The sequence below is a fragment of the Corvus hawaiiensis genome, chromosome 2 (assembly GCF_020740725.1).
Source record: "Corvus hawaiiensis isolate bCorHaw1 chromosome 2, bCorHaw1.pri.cur, whole genome shotgun sequence".
Classification (NCBI taxonomy): Eukaryota; Metazoa; Chordata; class Aves; order Passeriformes; family Corvidae; genus Corvus; species Corvus hawaiiensis.
This window is the reverse complement of record NC_063214.1, coordinates 98,063,990-98,087,329: the sequence shown is the minus strand read 5'-3', so window position 1 is coordinate 98,087,329 and position 23,340 is coordinate 98,063,990. Positions and strand designations below refer to the sequence as shown.

General features: G+C 38.6%; 1 protein-coding gene across 2 annotated transcripts in view; it reads right to left on the bottom strand.

Moving 5' to 3' along the window:
* Positions 1 to 8,216: 8,216 nt before the first annotated feature.
* ANKRD10 (ankyrin repeat domain 10) overlaps positions 8,217 to 23,340 on the bottom strand; it is a 37,534-nt gene continuing 22,410 nt past the window's right edge. The window contains exons 4-6 of one of the 2 annotated variants that reach the window (XM_048328120.1): positions 16,353 to 16,588; positions 12,768 to 12,863; positions 8,217 to 9,885 (exon numbers count right to left, since the gene is read on the bottom strand). In XM_048328120.1, the coding sequence (XP_048184077.1) occupies positions 9,401 to 9,885; positions 12,768 to 12,863; positions 16,353 to 16,588 (817 nt within the window). In that variant the 3' untranslated portion in view covers positions 8,217 to 9,400. The remainder of the gene's footprint in view (positions 9,886 to 12,767; positions 12,864 to 16,352; positions 16,589 to 23,340) is intronic. The other variant, XM_048328129.1, reaches the window with a different exon arrangement.

Here is a 23,340-nt window from a genome sequence, read left to right as displayed (position 1 = left end):
CTCCTGAGCTCCAGTGATCTATCTCTACAGCTTGCACGTGGGGACCGAGCTGCTGTGGTGTTTTCACTGCTCCTGCCCACCCCATCCCCTGGCAGGTCACCAAGCAGGCAGGATCGCTCCTCCCATGGTGCTGGGCAGGTCGACCTCAATGCCTGTGGCTTCTGTCTTCAGACTCCTCGGCTAATAGTGGTTTATTTCTCTCTGGATTTGGCTTTTATTGTGCACCCCAATTGACACTTGCTGTTTTTATCTATTGAGTCTGCATTTGATGAGATTCTGTCTTTTTTTGTTCTTTCCTTTTTTTGTTGTTGTTTTGTTTGTTTGTTTGTTTGCTTGGGTTTTTATTGATAGTTTCTCTCTCCCCATTTCACTTTGGTTTCAGATCTATCAGTAACTTCCTAGTTCTATAGCTCTGACCCAGGATCTGGCATAGTACTCAGTCTGTCTCTTTGCATATACAATACCATTTCTTTCCTTACAAAGGCTTGTTTTCCTAACAACTAAATTGTGCAGAGAGGTCCATATGTTTCCACAGCCCATGTGCTCTAAAGCATAGCAAATCACTATTTGGAAAAAGTGCTCTGTAGTCCCTTGTGCAAGCCAAAACACACTCCTTGGCACGATGTCTTTCCCTTTTACAGTACAAAGCAGTCTCAGGGAGAAGGTTCTCAAAAGGGCACCAGAGCTGATGTGCACAGCAGAAATACAGGTGCAACCAGAGACCAACTCAACCAGTACACTCAACGTGTAATAATCTGCAAGATAGAAACCTCCCACATTTTAGATGCTACACAAGGCACATGCTGAGCTCCCCTTCCTGCAATGTGCAATGATTAGACTCCTTTAGAGGTTCCTAAGTACACTGAAACCCACATCTAGCCATTTGGAGCAGACAAGGGATTGTGTGGGAGTGCATGAAGTGTTTGCTGGGGCTTCATTAAATGCCTTCCCCACCTTGCTTTTGTCCTTTCCCATTTTTATTCTGTGTCAAACATCAGTTCTCACAACTGTCTCCCAATTTACTCCCCTCGCCATTTGAGAGGGGACTTTGTTCTCACTGCACCAGCACACCTTGAAACCCTCGGTAGTGGAAATTACGGGAGTGACTGGAGCTTGCTTTTGATCTGCCACAAAAAACCACCTACTCTCCCCCTGGCAGCCGTGGCTTCTGCTGGGTAGGGGAGCTGCCCCTTGTTAGCAGCCCCAGGCAGGGTGGGGGAACATCTGCTTGCTGCAGGCAACAGTGACGAAGGAGCTGTGCTGCATCTTGCTAGGAAGAGCCAATGGTTCTGCTCACCTTTGGGTTCAGACACAGGGAAGGGACAGAGGAACAAAGCAGCTGTTGGAAGGGTTCTTCCAACCTCTTAGCTGGTTGTCCTCTATTTCAGTCCTGTTTGATCCAGTTAATCCTTTTCAGGTGGGAAATCGGATGTGGAATCTGCTTCTCACTCCAGTCTTCCTGCAGCGTTTAGGCTTCCACAAAGCAAGGAAGCCCTCTCCAGGACTGAGACCTCCTTCCCATCCTTCCTCCTCCTGTGAGCTATGCACCTCCATCGCTGCAGTTTGATATCCTATGTATTGTTTCTCCTTGTTTTGGTTTGGGTTTTTTTTCCTAGAAGATTTGGAATAATCAGTTTTGGTTTCTCTCTCTCCCTCACTTTGCTGGTGCCTCTTCACTTTCAGTTCTGGGGTATTGCCCAAGCTCTGCACACCCTCAGGGAGAAGCAGAGAATCCAGGGTGGGGTGAGAGCAGAGCTGGAAATAGTGTAATGATGGGTGGGGAATCCTACACATTTGTGTTGACTGAGAAGCCAGAAGGGGGTCTTAAAATGAAATCTGAGGTAAAGAAAGGATTTTTTTTCAGACTGACACATTACAGGAGCAGGATGTGGAGGAAGACTGTTCTTAAATGTATAATAAATCAAACTTTTCTAGCAAATAATCACAGTGGGACACAATCTGTAACATTCAGAGTATCTGATATTTTCAAATAGGTTCCTATGGGAGAACATGTAGAAAAGGAGAAATGATATCTCAGTGTTACTGCCACTCCATGTTGGAGCTGCTGTTTTCTGAACTTCTTTCAGGATGAAAAGAGGCAACCATGCTCATGTTTGCTGTCTTCAGTCTCACACTGGCCAGCTGACCTGTCCAAGAGGTCACCTGTGCATAACTCAGTTCTTTCACTCTGCAAATTGAGTCCAAGGGGTGATCTTATTCTCCAGTCTCTGGATTCAGCAGGATTATTCCCTCAGCTGTTCTGCCTTTTACTATTGGGGTCATGACAGGCTTAACCTCAGGCAGACTACCAAAGACCCAAAAAATAGGGCTTGTTATTTTGGGCTTGGTGCCACGCTAACCTGGTTATAGAGCTATCCAGCTGGCACACATCTGGCTGGGGCTGCACAGTGCTGGTCAGAGCAGCTTATTAACAACGTGTTGCAGCCAATGTGCCCACCCAGTCTGTGCCATTCCCAGCAGGGCAGGCATGGCTCCGGGGACTGGGAGGGCTGCTGGTCCTGGTGTGGAGAGGGATCTGCCAGAGGTGAGGGCCACTCTGCCACTGCTGCTTTACTTCTATCTGGAACCTTGCATCCTCCACCCCTTTGCCCCTGCAGGCCACATGACAGGTCTGGCACAACAATTCTACCCTGCTGATGGGCAGGGGCTGCCCGTGATAGGAAAAGCTGGATTTGCAGACACCTTGAAAATGTAAAGGTGGGTGCTGCCACTGTAGTTCAGATCCTTGTTCCATTTCACATCAGCATGGATAATGGTGATTCTTTAGCTCTAAAACAGCAGCTGGAATACTCCTACCTCCTGTAAAACTGCCATCTACCAGATGTACAGGACAACTGCCCCATTGATGGAGGCAGCTCTGCTCATGTAGAAAATCGCTGTGCATTCAAAAAAGGGGTGATCAACCACGTTGTACTTGATCACTGTCACAATGCTAACCTGTACCTGCAGGATGATGCTCCAAGACGAAGACTGAAGATCTATCTGGCAAATGGTGACAGTTTAAGTGTAACAGTGTCCAACCCATCAGCTAATGGAAAACACATCTGTGATTTATCAAGACTAGAATTTCAGCTGAAAATGCAGACTTGAAATATTAGTATGAATATAGTCCAATAAATAAATCCCTAGGCATTTTATCAAATGTGTTGTATATAAAAAAATCCTAAGAATTTTTCACTTCCTGGAATTTATAGAATTTTCTGGTTGGACATCTTAGAGTAGGAAGAATTGCTTGACCTCAGGAACTACCATTTAAGTAAGTGCTTCTCTACATCATGCATATACTTTTTGCTTGGTTCTTCTTACACTGTGTACCTACTTGACTTTCATAATTTTTCTTTTTGGTACTGATTTTTAGAAAATATTTGTATTATACTGTATGTCAAATATAAAGTAGAATAAACTCAGGTTCTAAGCTACATAGCTAATATTACTGACACTTGATTCAACTCCCAACACCTTTTAGAAACAATGAGAATAAAATTAAAGAAACAAATCTCCACTTCTCCTCCCCATACAAGACCTGCCAAAACTGCAGACACTAAGAAGTTTGTGGTTGCCACAGGAGAGCACAAGTATCTTTGGTGAGATTGAGCTGCCAGCTAGCACTTACAAAAAGCGCTTGACCTTTCAGTGACATCGAAACGAGAACTCTACTAATACATGGTATTTCCTCTGTAGTAAGGTTACATCCTGCCTTTGAAGCGAAAGAAACTCAGACAAACTTATCTTTCTCCTTTAGCTCACAGTTTTAGCTGGCAAGAAGAAATGTAATTAAGACTACACAAATTAGTTTTGCGTTCAGCTTCAAGTACTTGGTTATTTCCCTTGTGGAACACTGCTCAGATCAGTGATGGAGCCAGGGCACTTGTCCTCAGTGTCAAATATGTGTCTCCCCTGATTGCACTTCAGTCAGTTGAGGCTAATTGCTACTGCTTTGGAAATGGTTATCAAGTCCTGTATGTGCAGCTCCATCTCAAGGAAACAAAGAGAAGTTACTCGGTAACACTTTTTGGTAAGAGAGATGATGCCCAGCTTTCATTCTCATACCACAGGTAACAGTCATTATCCTTTCTGGGGGGTGGGGTACGATGTGAGTGTGGCAAAGCTTTCAAATTGGGTATTAATAATGTTCATAACAGAGCCAAGTAGATAGCTCTTCTATAATTCATTGCAGTGTATTAAAAAAATTTTACAGCCAGATATGCTTTTAAAATAAACCATCTGCCTTAAACCAGAGTTCTTTTGATCCTTGCCTGTGAACAACTAGGCACCAATATGAGACAGGAAACTCTGGGAAAGGAAGGAGAGGTGTGAAATGTCTGGGAGTCATTAAGCAGTGCAGCAGAAATGTAGTTACCAGTTGCCAGGAATAGTAAATCCTGCTTACACAAGACTCTTTTTCCCCCCCCCTTTTCCCTGATTCAGCTGGGTCTCAAGGATTTCCTGCTCTGTGAATCTGCATTCCCCAGTCCAGCAGCAGCAGCAAAAGGGATGCTCCCAGGGTACCACCTTCCACTCCTGCCTCTTATGCTTCAGCCTAATTGCTGCACAGCACTGTCCAGCACAGGAAGATGCCACTTCCATTCCTTTTTGTCCCTGTAGGACACCCACAACACTGCTCCATCCCCAGGCTACCTGACCCCAAACATGGCATCCAGGACTTCCACCCCCTGCAACATCAAGAAATTAATTTTAGCTGTACCTTGACAGGAAGTCATATTTGGGATTTAGGGGCAAATAACAACAGCAACAACAAAAAACCACAAAACACCCCAAACTTAAAAAATCACTTATTAGAGCGGCAGAGAAGGTATGGGATTTTTTGTCACAAAGCCCCCTAAAAGCACAATTTAAAAGAATTTCACCAGGTTAGTAACCAGCCTGGAGAAAATAGATCAGGGTTTGAATACACTAGTGGGAAGTTGCAGCATGTGTCACATGTAATGGCACAGCAAGGGAGGAGTGGTCCAGCTACTTCACCCTCTGCTGCTGCTGCCACACATTCCCAAACTAGGGGACATAAAGGACATACTGCACTGGCTGTGTCAGCATGGAAACACAAACTGGGCAGTTCTGTGCCGGGGGAAGGTGGTTTTTCACTGGCTGGGAGAGAGTGGCAGTACACAAAACAGGTGGAGGTGTGTGCAAGGCTGTAGTTCAGAGTGTGTGCTACTGATAACAGCTGTACTGTAGGTCGGCTCTAGTGCGGGGGACAGCAAGGAATCCTTTTCCATCTAGGTGTGTTTTGTGCTCAGGACTTATTTCCATGTGTTGTGAGGCAGCTCTTTTGGATGTATTACATTTGTAAATCGGAATGCCAAGAAGCTCCGTAGTGATTTGTAACTTGGATATAAAGACGAAGGTGAGGTTCAATTTCAGACTGCAGGAGGATGAGAGTTTGTTAAAGCAGTGAAATACACTGTATTACAGAGTGTCTTTTGCTAGCTTACAGAACGAGAGCCTGATCAAGCATCAGGATTTGATCAGTAAGATACAAGACTAGCAATCAGGAAAGTTCAAAGGGTGTGAAAGTATTTGGCTCTTGAAGCCAAGCAGCATCTCATCTTAATCTAATACGTATCCCAAATGAAAGCCTTCTTCCTTCACTGTTAGAAGTTTGGACTAGATTTCATTTGGAATCGGGGGATTGTTAAAAATATTAAAGACTGTAACTACGTAAGAAGTAGTGTAACACTTCCCTTTCCCTCTTGCAGTGCTGCTAATTTTAACTACTCAGTCAGAAGTACTCTGTATCAAAACACGGCCTGAATCTGCACTGACTTGTATTTCTGCCAAAACTCTGCAAATGGTTTTGAAAAACAAAATAGGAAAGGAGCTACACTGAGGGGGAATTAGGGCAAAAACATCTGCATCAGCCAGAAAGAAATAAACTGAAAGTTCATACAAAACTGAGAGTCAAAGAGATAATGAGGACGATGGTGAGAATAACTGGTTAGTGAATTCCATATGACATTCGCAGTGGTGCTATCGAGTTACATCTGGCAGATAGAAAGAAAACTTTGTTTTGGACAGCCATTTCCAGAACCAAGATAACAGTAAGACAAAGCAACATCTAAAACAATGTTCGCTTGATGAAAGCCTTGAAAATTCTAGACTTGGACAAAAGGCCCAAGTATGAACAGTCCTTCAATACTACCGCCCTTGCTAGACAAAAAGCTTGTGAGACTTTAACTGCAGGTGTTTAAAACCCAGCAGTCTTTTCAGGAATTGCAAAGCACAGCTTAATGGCTCAGCACTGTTGTCAGCAGAATCTGAGACTTGGTAACTCAGGCCTGAGGAGGGTTTGTGAGCTCTGCTAGGCTTCTCCAAGTACCTCAGCTGGTCTAGCACAGCAACCCCAAGGAAGTCTTCTGTATTTTAACAGCAAGATATTTAAAAACAAGGCCTCAGCATCATCAACAGGTACATGTGCCTGCCCACGGCAGGGGATTGGACGTAAATGACTTTTAAAGTCACTTCTAACCCAGGCCGTTCTATGATTCTGTGATACAGAAAGATGCAGCCACACCTGGCAGAACTCATTCTGTGCTTGACAATTCTTTACTTACCAGTTCAGCACAGAAGTGCAGCTGGATCTGCTGAGCTGATTACTTTTATAACTTCATTGCTCATATGTATCTCAAATTACAGGACAAACTGAAAACCAGAAAATTCCAAGTAAGCATGAGAAAATATTTTTCCTGTGAGTGTGGTATGGGCTCTCAACAGCAGCATACACTTGGGTATGTATTCACCAGCCTCAACCACATGGGGATTCTGTGATTCCCTATTTCATGTTCTATTGAAAATTTATGGGATAATTAAAAAAAAGACTTTAGATGGCCTTTGCAGTAAGTAAATACATTGTCTCGAAGAGCACCTGCAAAAGTGCCATCCTGGAATTCTTATCCTTATTTGATGTTTTAAAATTGAGACACCTCAGCTCTTACCTGAGTCATACTCTGTCACAGAGTTCTACTTTTGCAACATTAACTGTAGATGAAGACACACCCAGGGGACACACACAGTGCATCTACATCTTACGGCCCTCACTGGTCTTCTCCACTTAATCATAATTTACCAGTTGATTTAATGGGGCCTGACAACAGATATAGACCTTGGAATCTGTCTATCAGCACGTGGCTGAACACACAGGCGCACAAGTGCTTTTTAAAATAAAGCTGCAAGTTCTCCCTTTGAATTTGAAGTACAATGTCTTCCAAGGTATTTTTAGGTGAAAACATGTGAAGAGCAAGTGAATGAAAACCAAATGTACACAGATTTTATAAATCTTGCCTTATGAACAGAGTATAAATCTTACCATGCTAAAATTATGTACCTAACATTACACCCTCATATGCCAATTTAGTTGTACCCCAAGCGAGCCCTCTAGGGATCAGTTTACGGCCATGAAGGGAAGATGGCAGCGCTTACTATGAGTTGCTTTGATTTATTTGAAAAAATACAAGAAAGCATGTGGAGCAAACTCAGCAAATACTAAGATCCTCAAACCCAAATTCTACAGCAAATGAGAGTCGCTGTCTTGTGCCAGTTCAATGGCAATGGCACACGCTCCTCTGGGCACTACACCAGCAAATTAAACCATCTAAAAACAGGGCCTGGGTGCAGTCGTCCAAGCACAAGCAAGTGGTTAATATGCATGCCAGAGATCTCATCTCAGGTGACACTCAGCTTTCACTAATGGTCTTTTTTCTTTTGTCTCCAGAAGGCACTGAGGAGTTTTGCTGGTCTGGCCAACTATCTGCAAAAGAACTGGTCAATTTTCCTGTCAGTGCTACTTTCAACCTGAATACACTGTGAGCATCTTGTGTGTAGTGAACCACGTGGAGTGTAAAGGCTATTTCAAACACTGACTTCCCTGCAGTCAGTAGCATTTTGCTTAAAAATGTTTGAATGAGACTATACATATTTTATTTTTTATTTACAAACAGGCAATATTTTAACCCGGTATTTTTTGAGCTGAAGGCTGATATGACTGTCATACACCAAATATCCAGTTTGTGTTTCTGTAATTCAGTCAAGGACAACTTGTTGGGCTGTTTCCATTTGCTTTCATATACTGACAAAGAGAAATTCCACAGCAGCACTGAGAAAGATTATGAGAATTGTGACAAATAACTTATTTAACGCTTTCTTGACTTGCCGCTAAATAATAACATCTGAACAAAATATTCAGATACAATGTAATATGTTTATTTTTTTTTTAAAATCCAATTTGTAAAGGTCCCTTTTTAAACAAAACAAGAACAAAAAAAATCAACACAATTCAGAGGGCTTATCTCATTTATCATATTCTTCCCCACTCTTCACTTATAACACAAGCAGCAACTTATAGTATTAGTGCTCATATAGTGCACTTATATGAATTTTGATTTGTGTATTAAGCATTAAATACAATGTATTTTCCGTGAGCATAGCCCAAAGAGTACACAACATTACATTTTCAAAGCATATGTTAAAAAAAAAGACAATAAATGTATATCCAAGACAGTCAAACTCAAGTATTTTGACTTGGCAAATTCTATAACGAGTAACAGCAATTTTCAACTGCGTACAAAGCAGAACAGTGCCAACATGCCTCCAGTCTGCGAGCTATGGTAAAATATCAAGCACACACATAAAGGAGAGAAGCCAAAGAAACCCACCACAGAGCTAACCTGAGGCACACCCAACTGCGACCAAACAAAGGCAGCCCACTTTCCCACTCTGTAATGCAAAGAGCCCAACAACAACAGAAAGCACTTCTACGCTACAGAAAGTGAAACAGCAACTTCTTCCAAATTTGTCTCTGCATTTTTAAACAAACTTGTTTGTAAAATTTAAAGATGAACATCTAATTATACCAAACAAATGTACAAACTATAAAGTCAGAGAAGCTCCAGAAGATTGCCACTTTCAACCTTGCATAGTGAGAGCTGGCATTGATATTGCTACCATAGCTTCAGCAGAAGATACGGAAAAGAAAAATCTTTACCTCTAAGTGATGCACATACGTAACATTTTCTTCACAAAATTCAGTTAAACTTAATAAAAGGGAAACAGCTCTAAAAAGGGAAAGATAGTGTTCACAAGCTTAGGAAAAAAATACAAAACCGGAACATTCCATAATAAAAAAATGAAAACAATAAACATTCCATCATGACAGCACCTATTTTATCACTAAATAAGCCCCATACATGCAACAAACTACAACTATTGTATAAGGCCGTCAAATTAAAGGTTTACTTTTCATATAAACAAAGTGTAAAAATAGCAACAAGTTGCAATCTTCAAATTTAATGCTATGTGAGGATTCTGTCCCCCTAGTATCATTTGGTAGCAATTTCAATATGCATTTGATATAAATGTCATTCACCTAGGAACCGTGGTACAAATACATTGTGCCTAGGACAGTATTGTCATATCTCTGCTCGACCTTGACAGAATTGGAATGCTCAACAACACTACTGAGTTCGGGGATGCTCTCAGCAGTATCCCCAAAACCATGATAGTGTCCATAGTGCAAAGTATCTCCAGGGTCTTCCACCCATGAGGGCCGGTTAGAAACACAGCTACTCGGGCTTCCATTCAGGTGGAGAGATCCACACATATCGGTGGAATTACTCATGGCTTTTTCCGGTTCCTCGGTGCCGTTACTGGCATGAATTCGATGCCTACTGGGAGAAGTTACTCCAGGAATGACTCCATTAGGTGTTAATGCTAAGCACTCCTCACGCCTGGCATCCATCCCACTGAGCTGTTGTGCGGCGGTGAAATCCAAATGTCCATTGATGGCACATCCATTTGTCAGTGCATTCAATATGGAGCTACTGCTATTCATATCTGCATTAAGAAATACACCTGTCACCAACAATTAAGAATAGATTGAAATACATCAAAATGTCTCCACTATACTTCACTTACTTAAAAAATGTTTCCATACACAACTTTGAAAATAAATCTATCCTTTCTTTATAACAATGCAGGTAGTTCCAAGTAATGAGATCTGACCAGTAAGTTTGTGGCATGGATTCTTATGTTGAAAATGCAACTATCTATCTACATCTGTTTTGAAAATATGCCTATGTTAGTCTTTGCAAAGACAATGTGAAATTCTCCGATTTTTTTTTTTTTTTCATTTAACTGTATGAAATAAGTGCAGCAGACAACATTCTGGGCAGCGTATTCAAGGGTGGAATAAAAGGCATCTTTCCACCTTAACTGTAATGCCCTCTTGGGATGGAAGATTATGTACATACAAGAAGTGAGTATCTGTGAGAGGGTGAAGAGTTGGTTTTTTTTTATTTTTCAGCTGTGATTTAACTGTGGCTTTTTTTTCTTTTTAGTTGTAACTCTCACAGTACAGTATGCACTGAAGTAAGTCAAACAGAGAAATGGTACATTGGGGTGCTAATATAAAATGTTTTTAAGTTCCTTTATTCAGAAAGTACTTCAATGTACCTAGCAGCTTGCTAGATAACATACTGGGCAGGTTTGTATTTAATTCTACATTTATAATAGCATGTGTACAATCCACATGCAAAATGCCATACAATAGCAACAGCAGAGTGCACAGAAGACTAAAAAATACTAGTAGTAGGAAACAAAATTCTAAAAATGTGCATGCAAAAATCACTGACAACTGTTTTGAAGCAATTTCCCCTTTGACGTTAGTAATTAGTACAATAGGTTTTGTTTCCATGAACAGATTTCATCAGTCTGTCTGAAATGCATGTTTTTGCAGTGGTACTCAAAAGTACTAGCACAAAAAATGCATGATATGTTCCACCTTAAAAATATAATTTATGTCTATATTGGTAAAGATGAGCAAGGCAAACATAGCAACTACAGAGCTATGTGGTGACATTTAAAGATTTTACATTCTGTGATTATCCTTGGATACATGCACATATGTTTATGTCTCCATGAACGCATAAACCCATGTGCAAAACAGGATTGCATTTACTGCATGTATACAAATTAATTCAGTTAATTTAGTCTGTTGGCAACTTCCCACATTTGTAAAACACTGGGTTCCCATTTAAGTGACACGTAATGAGTACCACTGTCTGACAAGGAAAAATCTGGAGTTTTGGTTCTCTCTCAGTCTTTTGCATGGCTATTATTTGAAATACAAATTACAGCACTGATACTCCACAGACACCAATAGGTAACACAAGAAATGTGTCCAATTTTTAACTCCCTGGAAGTACTAACTGGAGTTTCCTGTTTAGTCCCTACATCAGTTAAAATAACCACATCAGCTAAACTCACTAACCATGAATTCTCATTAAAAGTGGAAAAAAACCCCCACAAACCCATCAAGACTTCAAAGTTAATACTTCAGTGATGAAAACGCACAGAAGGAGTTTCATATTGTGTTTATTAACTGAAAAGTGCAAAATTTTAACTGTTTAAAAATAAACCCTTATAGGCTGGTTTTGCCAAATCAAATTTAATAAATCTGGCACTTCTATTAGTTAATATGCAAAAGTAGGTAACGAATAGTTCTAGTGATAATTATAGAATGTTATCATTGGTTAAAAATGAGCACCTATAGTAATAGAGTAATAGAGTATATTTATGAAAAAAAAAAATTTTTCATAAGTAAGAACACTTAGTAATTATCACTGGAAAATATCATAGTCTACTTCTAAAGTATTGATTATATATATGCATATATATTTATTCCTAATATATTAAAATCTATTAATTATCATTCCCTTTGTTGAATTGGATCTGTGGTACAAAGCATAAACATACTTCTGGCAGAAAAAAATTGATAAATAGGAAATTCATTTCTGAATGTAGTAACGCACTATTGTAGTAACACCATGTCTTAACCTACAAAGTGCAAAAAAAGCTGACCCCAGACAGTTTAAATCAAACTCTATACACATCCTGGGGTTACCAAAAGCATCTTGATTAAGCAGCCCTTAAAAAATCTAGAGCATTAATATTGACCAATCCTAGCAACATTTTTGACTGTTTCATGATGATTGGTACAAAACACAAAATCTGTTTTCCAAGGTACACTAGTTCCAAATAGTAAGATTAAAACTGTGATGTCTAATCTTCAATTTACATTAAAAAATCCCATAGCAGGATCCTGCACTTATGTCATTGTGTCTGAACAAATTCTGAACACAGGATGTATGTCCAGACTATTCTCTAGTATTTGTTGCACTGTTTTGAATATAGTTTTGTCACAACACGTTATTTTCAAAGCTAGGATGTTTCCCTATCAAGTCTTCTTACTATCTACTCAATCAAAATTAAATGAATAATTTAACTTATTTCTGAACTTCCTTTAACCCAAAATTATAGTAACTAGAAGCAAGGCACAACGTAATACAAGCCTCAGGTTAAAAGTGAACAGCCATCATGGACTTTTGTTTACCTGAAATATTAAGAAATGACTAATAAACTTCTCTTTCACCATTACAATACATTGCATGAAACAGCTAATTTTCAATACCTACTAAACTCCCAATATAATGGGTGTTAACAGCAATACAATAGTTTCCAAGACTCCAGACAACAATGTGCAAAAATAAAGGACTAAGTTTTATACTTAAATTAAAAATAAAACGCATATTGATTCTTGCAACGACAAGGAGTTTGCATTGCAGAAACAGTGTATATTTCAATTTCTTTTGGTCCAACAGAAGTACTCTCCTGTTGTTTGGTGTCTTCAACCATTTGAATGTTGTTGTAGTTAACAGGAAACTGTCCACTCCCACCTGATACAACAGCAAACTCTCTATCAACGTGCATATTGTCAGCATCGTCCTCAACTCCTCCATTCAGCATGGGTATTAAGCCATCGAAACTGTAAGCTGACAAAAAGAGAGTCATGTTTAGCCCATTAGTTCCCACTTGAAAACTCAGCCAACAATAAGATGAGTACTTCCATTATTAAAGCAAAAGAGAGAATTACCAGGGTACCTATTAGACTTTGCACCCACATATCAAAGTTCCTAGTCTGATGTACAAATAGGTTAATAAATAAAAATTTAAGTTACTCATATTTAGGCTTTACAGGTGATGTGCCCAACTCACATTTGTCTTCTGTAAGTCTAAACTGCTCTCTTTTTCACTCCCAAGGGTCAGGTCCCAGTAACCCACCCCTATCCATACCAGACTGCTCCAGGGATCTCTTCATAGAGCTGAACAAGCAGATCTGTCTTCTGAGAGAAGCTGACAAGTGGTTAGACTGCTGGAGGGAATGCTTTAATAAGCACGATGGGCTTGACTTCACTACTGCTTCTTGTACCTACCCAGAGCACTGCTCCAGTATCATCCCAGCAGGCCCTGCCCGGCTCTCACGCTGACATTAACACGCTTTCCTGCACACACTGCACACACTCGTAATATTATGTTATAAATGCCTGCTTTGGTGGACTGCAATTCAGCTCCCATTACCTTGGGCATGACCAAAATTTTCATAAACCACTCATTTTTAAAGAACCTTAAGCTCTGAAGTGTTCCAGGGCCAAAGAGATCACTGAGGGCCTAAATCACATCAGGGCCCTTGGATCAGCAGGCTTCAAATTACCCTAAACCAGGAAGGGAAAGACATTTTCTTTTAGTTACCTAGACGAGTATGAAAGTGCAGTTTCATTTTGGTCACTTCCACGGTGCAATTCCAGGAATGCCCTCCATCACACCTCACACAGAACATCCAAAGCATCTGTGCTGAGGCTCGTGACACTGAGACACTGGTTGTGAGCAGCACACACAGCACAGAGCACAAGTCAACCTGCTGAGGGCTGGACTAGAGGGGCCAGGATCAGGACTGACATGAATACAGCTGTGTGTCCAGTTGGCCCAGTGTGCATCATCATTATCACCATCTCTGAACCTGCGCACCACCCTCTGCTGACCCGCCCAGGAAGCAGGATGAAATTTCTGAAATTGATTTCAGAAAAATGAACATAAAATCCAGTTTATGTTTTTAAGTCAAAATTAAAAATTATTTGGCATATATCCTGAGAGTGCTCACCAATTTACTTCTGTTAATTACACTTGAGTAATTAGTTTTTATCACAGTGTACAGTGTATCAGCGTTGCCTAATTTTGAGGTTTAAGCCTTTTTTTAATACTATGGACTTGTTAGGAGATAGACCTGTGTGCATATGAACAATTGCAAGTAATGTTTATCCACTGCCCAGTTTAGTTATTCCAGGGCACAGCACACCTTAAGCATTTATCTTCTCTCAACTCTAGTGCTTACAGGTTCTTGTAAGGGATGTATGTTGTCACAGCAAGTAGTTTTTTTCAAAGCAGTGAATTGTTCTGATTTGGGGTATGGCCATCAAAATCTGACTCCTCCCTGCAAATACAGGTTGCCTTCACTCTCTGAACATCTGGAATCTCCTGTGCAAATAGACTTTGAAGGACAACAGACCAGTGTGGTTTTAGTAAGTTTAAAATTAACACAAAATTGGGCTTATTCTTTACAAAGGCCAGCTAAGCACAAAGATGTACTGATACCACCTCATTACTCAGCTCTGTTGTTTACCAAAAAGCCTCAGGAACAGTGACTCATTCTCAGTGCAACAGACTTTTACATTGATGCAATAGTTATTACTGATGCTGATGTTTTTGAGGGCAAACACGTCAGATTAGAAACTGCAGCTTCCGCAGCTGGGATGCGTCTCTTAGTTACTCCAAACACCTTCAAGCAAAAGCAGCAAAGCTTTTGCATTTGTTTGTGAAGGTCTTAAGAAGTCATACTGGTAACACTTTCAAAAATTACCGACTCCAATTCCTTTTCCAACATTTCTGTAATTGCTCAGGAGCACTCATTCACTTCAAGCATTGTCCATTTGCTCAATCTAATTTAGGTACTGGACCAGCTCTGTACAGTGAAAGGTAATGCAGATACTGCTACTTCATGGCAAAAGAGAGAACATGTGTAGCCCAGTGCCACCCCTCCAGACTGTGGGGAAATGCTGCCTATCGACTGAAAGAGACAGCTGCTTAGGAACATTCAGATGGAGCAGCTCTTCAAAATGCAAGATAAATTAACCTGACTTCAGATATTGCCTCCTGGTAGCAGATCAATGGACTGAAAACATCTTTCTGTAGTTGTTATGGGCACTTGTAAGTGCAAGTTCTCTTATCCTATGTAGCAACCTGGGAAATACTTACTCCTGAAGTCTTGTATTTAACTGCACAGGGACTCTTCTCCATAATGAAATTTATCATTTAAACTAGCTACATGAAGCAACATATCCTGTTTATGACTGGCAATGGAGTACCCAGTTATGGTCTCTGATCCTGCTATAGGCAAAATGGCGTCTGGATAGCAAGTACTGAACAAATACTAGAGTAGATATCAATGTGATTTATGTTACCCAGGTCATATTTAAAAACATGGTTTAGGTCTCAATTGCCCTTGCTATCTGGAATTAAGCACTGTTAAAGCCCATTCTATTTGGCTCACTGAAAGTCACATATGTTAGAAAGCATCTTCAATGAAGACCTACAAAGTCCCTTTCCTGATGCTAAAGAAAAGCATCCTTTAGCATCATTAGGAAAAAGGAGGTTTGAGTTCAGAACTACTCCCTTGTTTTTAATAAGAATTTAGTGGGATGACCAATAGAAAGGAAGAAGATAATTCTCCTTAATCATGTTACTCAAGGTGTTCCTAAGATGTAAAAAACCATTTCTACATAGAGCTACCAAAAGGTATCTTTAGGTTATACTACTCCATTATTCCTGGCAAAGAAGCAGTATCCTCAATTCAAGGCTGGATAGGAAACCTTAAGGTTCATTCTAGTCTAACACCCTTCTGGTAAGATAGCAGTTCCCCTTGGAAAACAATCCTGGAAACTTAAAGAATGTTAACTTACAGACAAAACCCCTCTAGATTTGAGAAACCTTTCTGCATTCAATTTCTTCCATCCACCCTACCTAGCAGTTTCTGAACTGTGAATTAATCCCTGAACAGAAAATTATCAGAACATCTGGGCATCTCTGTGAATCCATGGAATGTTATTTGACTCTCCTAAAGCTGAAGAAACTGAGGAAGGAGTAGAAGCTAATTTCAGCTCCTACTCCTCTGCGTAAATATTCTTGGCATCATACAGCTTTAGCACTTTCTGGAAATAGAAATTTCTGAACACGCCAAGATGATGATAGGAAAAACTGGGATCTTGCAGCATGGAATAATTGTATTAATCTGCTTCTTGTATTAATATGTAATTTAGATATGTGAATTTGTCAATAATACTCAACATCCACTCCAAAAGGCTTTAAAACGTTTATTTTCCTTTCTCAGCAACAGTATCAACCCATCCCTTTTACCTCTGGGGTCTCACCTTCTGTTCTAGCCTTCTTTACTCCAGCAGACTCCGTATCTTCAAAGGATCTCTTTCGACTTGTCCCACCACTGAATGGATTGGGACCTGCATTCTGATGAACCCCATTTAAGGTGCCATTGCTATAGAAACGATTCAGGTGACAGTTCTGGAGGTTCAAGAGAAACTGGGCACATTCTTGGAAGCCCTGGGTATGTGCAAGGTCTGCTGCTGTCAGGCCACTGGCATTTCTCAAGCTGTACAATACAAAGAAACTGGATTACACTCATTCATCAGGCTAGCTGGCTGCTGCTGCTGCCCTTACTGACTATCTATCTGCTGGTGATGAGAGAAAACATACACTTAGCAAATTTTCCATTAAGAAATTAGTTATCAATCTTAGTTTTATAACTAACTTAACTTTTTGCACATATATCTCACTTCTAAGCAAAATTTGGGAGACAATACACTTTTAAATAAAATCAATATACTATGTGCCTTAAACCATCTTCCTATTTAAACTTCTCAAAATGCTTTATTCTAAAATAGTCTGAAGTAGCTGACCTTTACATAAACTTCAGACTAATTTAAGTGTCGAATTTTACCATCTTCTGCAGTTTATTCTGAAATCTATTGCTTTAACTTGAGCAAGAGATCAAATACTCAAAACAAACTTAACATGACTTGGCAATTGTCCATGGCATTCTGGTTTCTAAGGTAACAACAACATCACCATTCTTCCTAACAACAAAATATATACATATATAGTAAAAGATAGATAGATAAAGATGCTATACTTAGGTATGCTTTGCTTATACTTTTGTTTCTGGTTTGTTTCTCATTTCAAAGTGTGTGACATCATAAGTACTAGGACTTGCTTTGGTAATTTCAACTAAGACTTTTCTGTGCACAAGAGAATGGCACTGGATTTTGCATATTCTAGTGCATCAAGGAGGTTAGGAATGAAATCAGGGAGGATATGTAGAGATGTAGAGGTTTAATTTGAGAAAGTGCTGTATCACATGCACTTACACAAACATACAGGATACCTTATGCTTAGCAATTTAGGCTAACTTCATAAGGAACAGCATAGAAGTGGAGACAAGAGGGCCAGGAATGACGAAACTAGATGGTGAAGCAAAAGATGCCAATTAATCTTTCCTATTATTTTTCCAGACAGACATAACTAGTCAGAAAAATGGAATTTTTGTTTCTTGGCTTCAGTCGTTTAGACAAGACCATTACTTAAAAATCCAGAAACAGAACAGCTAACAGAATAAGAATTCAGAAGATTGATAGACCTGATTCTCTTGAAACTCCAGCTCATGAGAAGAAATCAAGGAACAAAGCCCAGATTTGCTTCCTAGGTCACTGTAACTTATTTGCTATAAGAAAATCTTTAGAAACTATTACAGTAAGACTACTTCCATAAATTGCTAAGTCAAAATACTACAGTCACAAAACCCACAACCTAAACCAGGGTAATTTCATTCTATATTACACTATTCTAAGTCACTATTTACTTGGACCTCTAGTGAAAATCCACCGAACACCAGTCAAGAGCAGTCTAGAAAGTAAGACTTCAGAACACTGAAAAACCTAGTTAGTCAAAAGAAGTGAAACTTTGAGGTGGTGGTATCAGTCAGAAGAGCTGCAAAGTGAATAATCTGTTCTGTGCATCCAGTGCAGGCAGTATACAAATGGGATTAATATGAACAAAGGATAATTAAAGTTAGCATCAGGAGAAAGTTTCAGAGTATAAAAGTTGCTGAATCTTGAGAGGGGTCTCTTCCCCTCATTTTAAGAGTGGTCTATGATATCAGAAATTCTACAGTCAAATCTTTCCCCTGCTGAACTGGATGACCTGCTGAAGTTGCTGCTAAGCAACATTTGATACTCCTTTAGTAATTCTAACTTACTTGTGCAGCGTAAGGATGTAGAACAATGAAACTACAGCTTAGGAAATAGAAATTTTAACAGATCTGTTCTGGTCAAAAAGAAAAGCTCAGTTCTCCGATACCTTTCTTAAATTTGCGAGCCCTAAAAGAACAGTAAAAGAAATCTAAGTAATAGCAAAATAAATAAAGTTACGCAAAGATAAAAATGACAAAACCAATACAGTATTGAATGGCCACCTAATTTAATAGAAGTTCAAGGAGTCAGTAATTCTATTATTTAGCAAGTACTACTGAACACTATTTCTGCTTTGAAAAGTTGACTGTAAAAGACTACAGTTAAGTCACCATTTTCCAAAGGAACATCAATATAAGATGCCAGAGGCATTTGGAGATGTACAAACAAAGATCAAAGCGTGTAAAGCTACACGACCAAACTCTGGAAAAGAAAAACTAAATTTTCCAGAAATGAAAAAAGAGTTTGCCAAATTTTAAAATGCAATGATCTTCGCTATTCATAGATCTCTCCCATTCCTAACCTCTTCCTGAACAAATTACTCTAAACAGGTAAACAAAGATGTGCTTGTTCTACAGAAATATTCTGGAAGCACTGCATAGGTTTCCAAGGGACTCAAGACTATTGGATATAACATTCTTGCTTCTGTGAGTTTAGAAACACCCCTCTTAAATGTGTGAATCTGAATTTAGCCTATCAAGATCGCAATGAAAAAAAAAAAGAAAAGAAGTTTAATAAAATAAAAGAAGATTATAGGCTCTAGATTACTAGAAACTTTTTGCACAAATGTTATGGAAGATAACACAGTTGTTAAGTTCTCCCTGCTCACTTACAGTGGGAACACTAATTTGAGTATCTTTTCTATATCCATTTGTCAATTAATCAAAGCATGATTACTGGACTTTCATATACTTTCAAATTTCCATTAAACTGGCTTGCATTCCAGTATTAACAGGAAGAAGAAAAAGAAAAGCTGACAAATTTTGCAGAAACCTTCTGTCACTTTCTCAAAAGCAGGCTAGAAAGATAAAAAAGACCTACTTCTTTAGCTGATTTTTCTAGCTTTTTCTAGGAAGAAAAAATCTGTCAGTGGGAACACAAAAGGCAGCAAGAGCTAGCTGTGCTATATCAGCCTATCATAACAAAATGCAAGCAATCAAAAAAAAAAAAAAAGGCTAATGTAAGTAGGAACAAAATAGGAAAGAAAATGCTCTTAACAGGTATCACAGAGTTTAACCAGACTGGAATAGTTTTATGTATTTTCAAAGTAATTTAGACATATTGTCAGATTCTGAGTCTGTAACAGAAAAAGTGTCATACAGTCCTTCCAGAAACCCTGGAGTACTTGAATAAATTAAAAAGCTGGATAGCTACTAGACCATTCTTTAAAAGTGTTAATCTGGACTTGGAGTGGAACCACCCTTTTATAGCTGTAATTACAAGGAACTGGGAATACATCTAATACTAAACCTGCAGTGTATGATCTACCTCAAATGCTGCCCATGTCTGACAGTGAAGCGTCTGCCTCAGCTTATCCCAGGAGCTAAGAATTTAAGTGTCATTACTGTAGACAGACTAGATTATATAGATGAAAATAGAAATGGTTCACTGTTCCGACCACACATAAGACTTAAGAGGAGTTCAACCTCTGATGTGCAACCCCTAGGTCAGCCCTTGACTATGAACTGCAATTATATGTGAACTGACTATCAAGTTAAAAGGAGGAGAAATAGTATGTGATTCATTTGGCTACAAAGTGTCAAATGGCTATGACATGAAAGAAAATGAAACAAAAATCAACAAGGAGAAAACTCAAAGATAATCACTATATTCAAGTAAATTTTCAGCTATTTCAGTTATTGTGTCCCTTGAAAGGTACTTCATTTATCGTACCTGCTGACATAAAGGAAAAATATTGGTAAAGGATATTATAACTGAAAGTAACTTCAAGACCTGGGCTGTGAAAGAAAAACACTGGAAAAAAAAGTAAACCAGTGGACAGCATGGACAGAATTACCTCAATGTTGTGTCTTGAAAAAAACCAATCTTTTCCACCCATCCTCCACTTCTTAAAAAAGTTAAAAGTCCCTTTGGTACCAGCTTTGATCTCTTATCCTAAACATCTTGAAAGAGTGGAAGCTCCAAAGAAACTCAAAACACACTGATATTAAATCTTCAGGCAAACTGTCCTTTTGTTACTGCTAATCATACAGCAAATATGACAGCTCTATTTCTGCAACTGCATTACTCAGAATTAAAAAATGAGTACAGAAAGTTCTAGCAGGTTTTACATTTTGTTTTGTATGGGCTTTTGTTGTTGTTAGCTCTTTTTTAAAAACTTCTTGTTTCATGTCATAGATGCCAAACTTAAGGACAAACTTATGTTTCTATTCAAGGTTTGTCTCTAGGCTAGGCTTCTAACTGAAACAAGCCAAAGAACAAGTTACAAACACTGCATTTTTCAAATGAATTCCTTATGAAGGAAAAAGCCAGCAGCAAGGAAGGTGTGTAAGGATGGAATGAAGACATAAATAAGAAAAGCAGAGTAAGTCCTGAAAAGTGATGTGTTTTATGTTTTGTCAGCCTTTATTAAACAGTATTCATTGACTTAGAAAATTCTGCACTAAAGGGTGGCATAGTTACTGTCAAATCAGACAGCAGTGCTCCAAAAAATTCTTTCTCTCTCCAGTAAAAAAGAAAAAAGTCAAAAACTAAAGACAACTCTCAAGGTCACTCCAGCTGCACGAACGGGTTGAAAAACTGAAGAAAGGACACTGAAAACAGAAGCTCTGAAAATATAATTCCTTTTTTGGCACCTGCTCCAGACAGGAACATACATGAAAGCATGAACTGACAAACAGAAGAAAAATTCCTTACTTAACATTGCCCAGGGCTAAAGGCAGTTGTCCGAAAATCAGTTCACTCCACGTTTAGAAAACACATACCTTGCATCCTTTCCAAGGCAATTCAAGTATTTGAAAAATGACTGAGTCCTGTTCAGGTTTTTTTTACTTAGCAGCATTTTAAAATTTTTTAGCTATATAGTTTATCCACTGTTTCCATTATTACTAGAAATGAATTTAAATCATGAAGCATGGCATTATTTACCCTCAGCCTTCTTGTAGGCTAAAATCCAGGAGATGGGAATAAAAACATCTTGTTTTCTTCAAAGTACAGAAGTATAAGATGCTAACTCCAAGGCAAAAGAAGAAAGCCAAATGTAAGGAAGGATATATTTTCATATTATAAAGTTATTCTAGATAGAAAAAATCCACAAGAAAAGCTGGTGAAATTCTGAATAGGGATGAGTACGTGATTGTGAAGTTTCTTGACATATGACACTTGCATTGTTCTGTAGTGACAGGTGTTTTATAAATAAACTCAAAATGCACACTGATATATTGAGTTAATGCTCTGACTTTTGCATATGCATTTATTCACAGACCTACAGTGCTTAAAACAACACTTAAAACATGTTTTTCTTCTTCCGTCAAGTGATGTCCACAGGCAGTCTTCAAAACCGACTAATCTTGGCATGAAGAGGACTTTTTTTTAGTATCCATTTTTCTCCCTCTGGTTGACATCATCTGAACTCCCATTCTAAATGCCCAGTTCATCTGAGAGTCCTGGTATCCAGTTAAAGCAGCTATAAAGAGGACACTGATGAAGCACGAGTTTAGGTATTTCCTTCTTCTGAAATGCTTTTTCAAAAATGTTGGCTGTTAGTGTAATTCAATTGTTGCTCAAAACCAAGAGACAAGTGCATTATCTGGCCAAACAGGATTGGTGTACAGAAACATGAAGTTAACTTTCAGATTCGCTTTATTTAGGAGGAAAAGTTTATTATTTCAATCTAATTTAAGAAGTTTACTAAAGGAAGGAAAAAATTTAAGGCAAGCTTTTAAAAAATATTCAAGACACTTCCACTATGGCTAAGCCATAGAAAGTAAAAAAGAAAGAAACCAACTCAAAATCTAGAATTGATTAAAAATGATTTTGTGCAAGGAAGATTTACTTCAGCGTAACTTACAAAATTTACTCTTTGAAAGATCTGTGGAAAGAAAACAAAGACTTGTGCTTCTCATATAGAATAATAAATGCTATTGAATTTACTTTAAAAAAAATTGCTTCTAAGTTGCTTTAGTTGTTAATTTTTCATATTCATTGGCAGAAAAAAGGCAAGTAGATTTCTACGTCTTTTTAACATAGAAATACACTATCTTCAACTTATAATGTCACATACCTTGAAAAACAAAACAAACATTTGCTACAAAAAGTCAGCAATAAATCTTTTTGAAAATCATATACGAAAAAAAAACTCCTAAATGCTTAATTTGAAATAGTGATTACAGCACCTACAGCTTACTGTGTTTTTGTTAATGCCATGCGACAATCGAAGAAAATAAACCACAGTTTTCGTATATCAATGTAAAATCTGTTAAAAATTACTGATCTCAACTTATCTATTGTTAGTTTACAAATAAAAATGTAGATAATTGTAAATTAGGGTAAGCAAAGCATGCAAATCTATAGATTCTATATCTGAATTCCTAGATTAGCATTAAAACCAATCACCGCAACAAATACCTCAACAGTATGCCTTGTGTGCAGAAAGGAAGCGATACTGAACATTCAATGCCACAACTGTAAGGTTTTCGGAGAAGCACCTGTGGCAGTTTCAGCAGTTTCTATATGGAATGCTCCCCCTTTCTAGGATTACTTGAAAAAATCAAGTCAATTCGAATTACGTAGCTGTAAAACATTGACATGTGTAGTTTTTACAGTTTCAGAATCTTCTGTTTGATTTAAACGGGCAATGGTGCATAAACAGGAAACTTATATCATAAGGGATCACATATTTGCAGGCAACATTAAGATTAAAAGTACATTAACATACATAAAGTGCGGTAGCACATTATTCAATATGTAAGCCATTGTCATGTGACCACCTTAACAACAAGATACTAAGCCTTTTATGCCTTTAAAAGCATTATAACTTTCATCCTGAAACCAGTTTTTCAGTTCTTCACTGAAATTTATATAGAATGGATTAAAGTTACCGGTCAACTCATGGCTTCAATTACTTTAAATTTAGTAG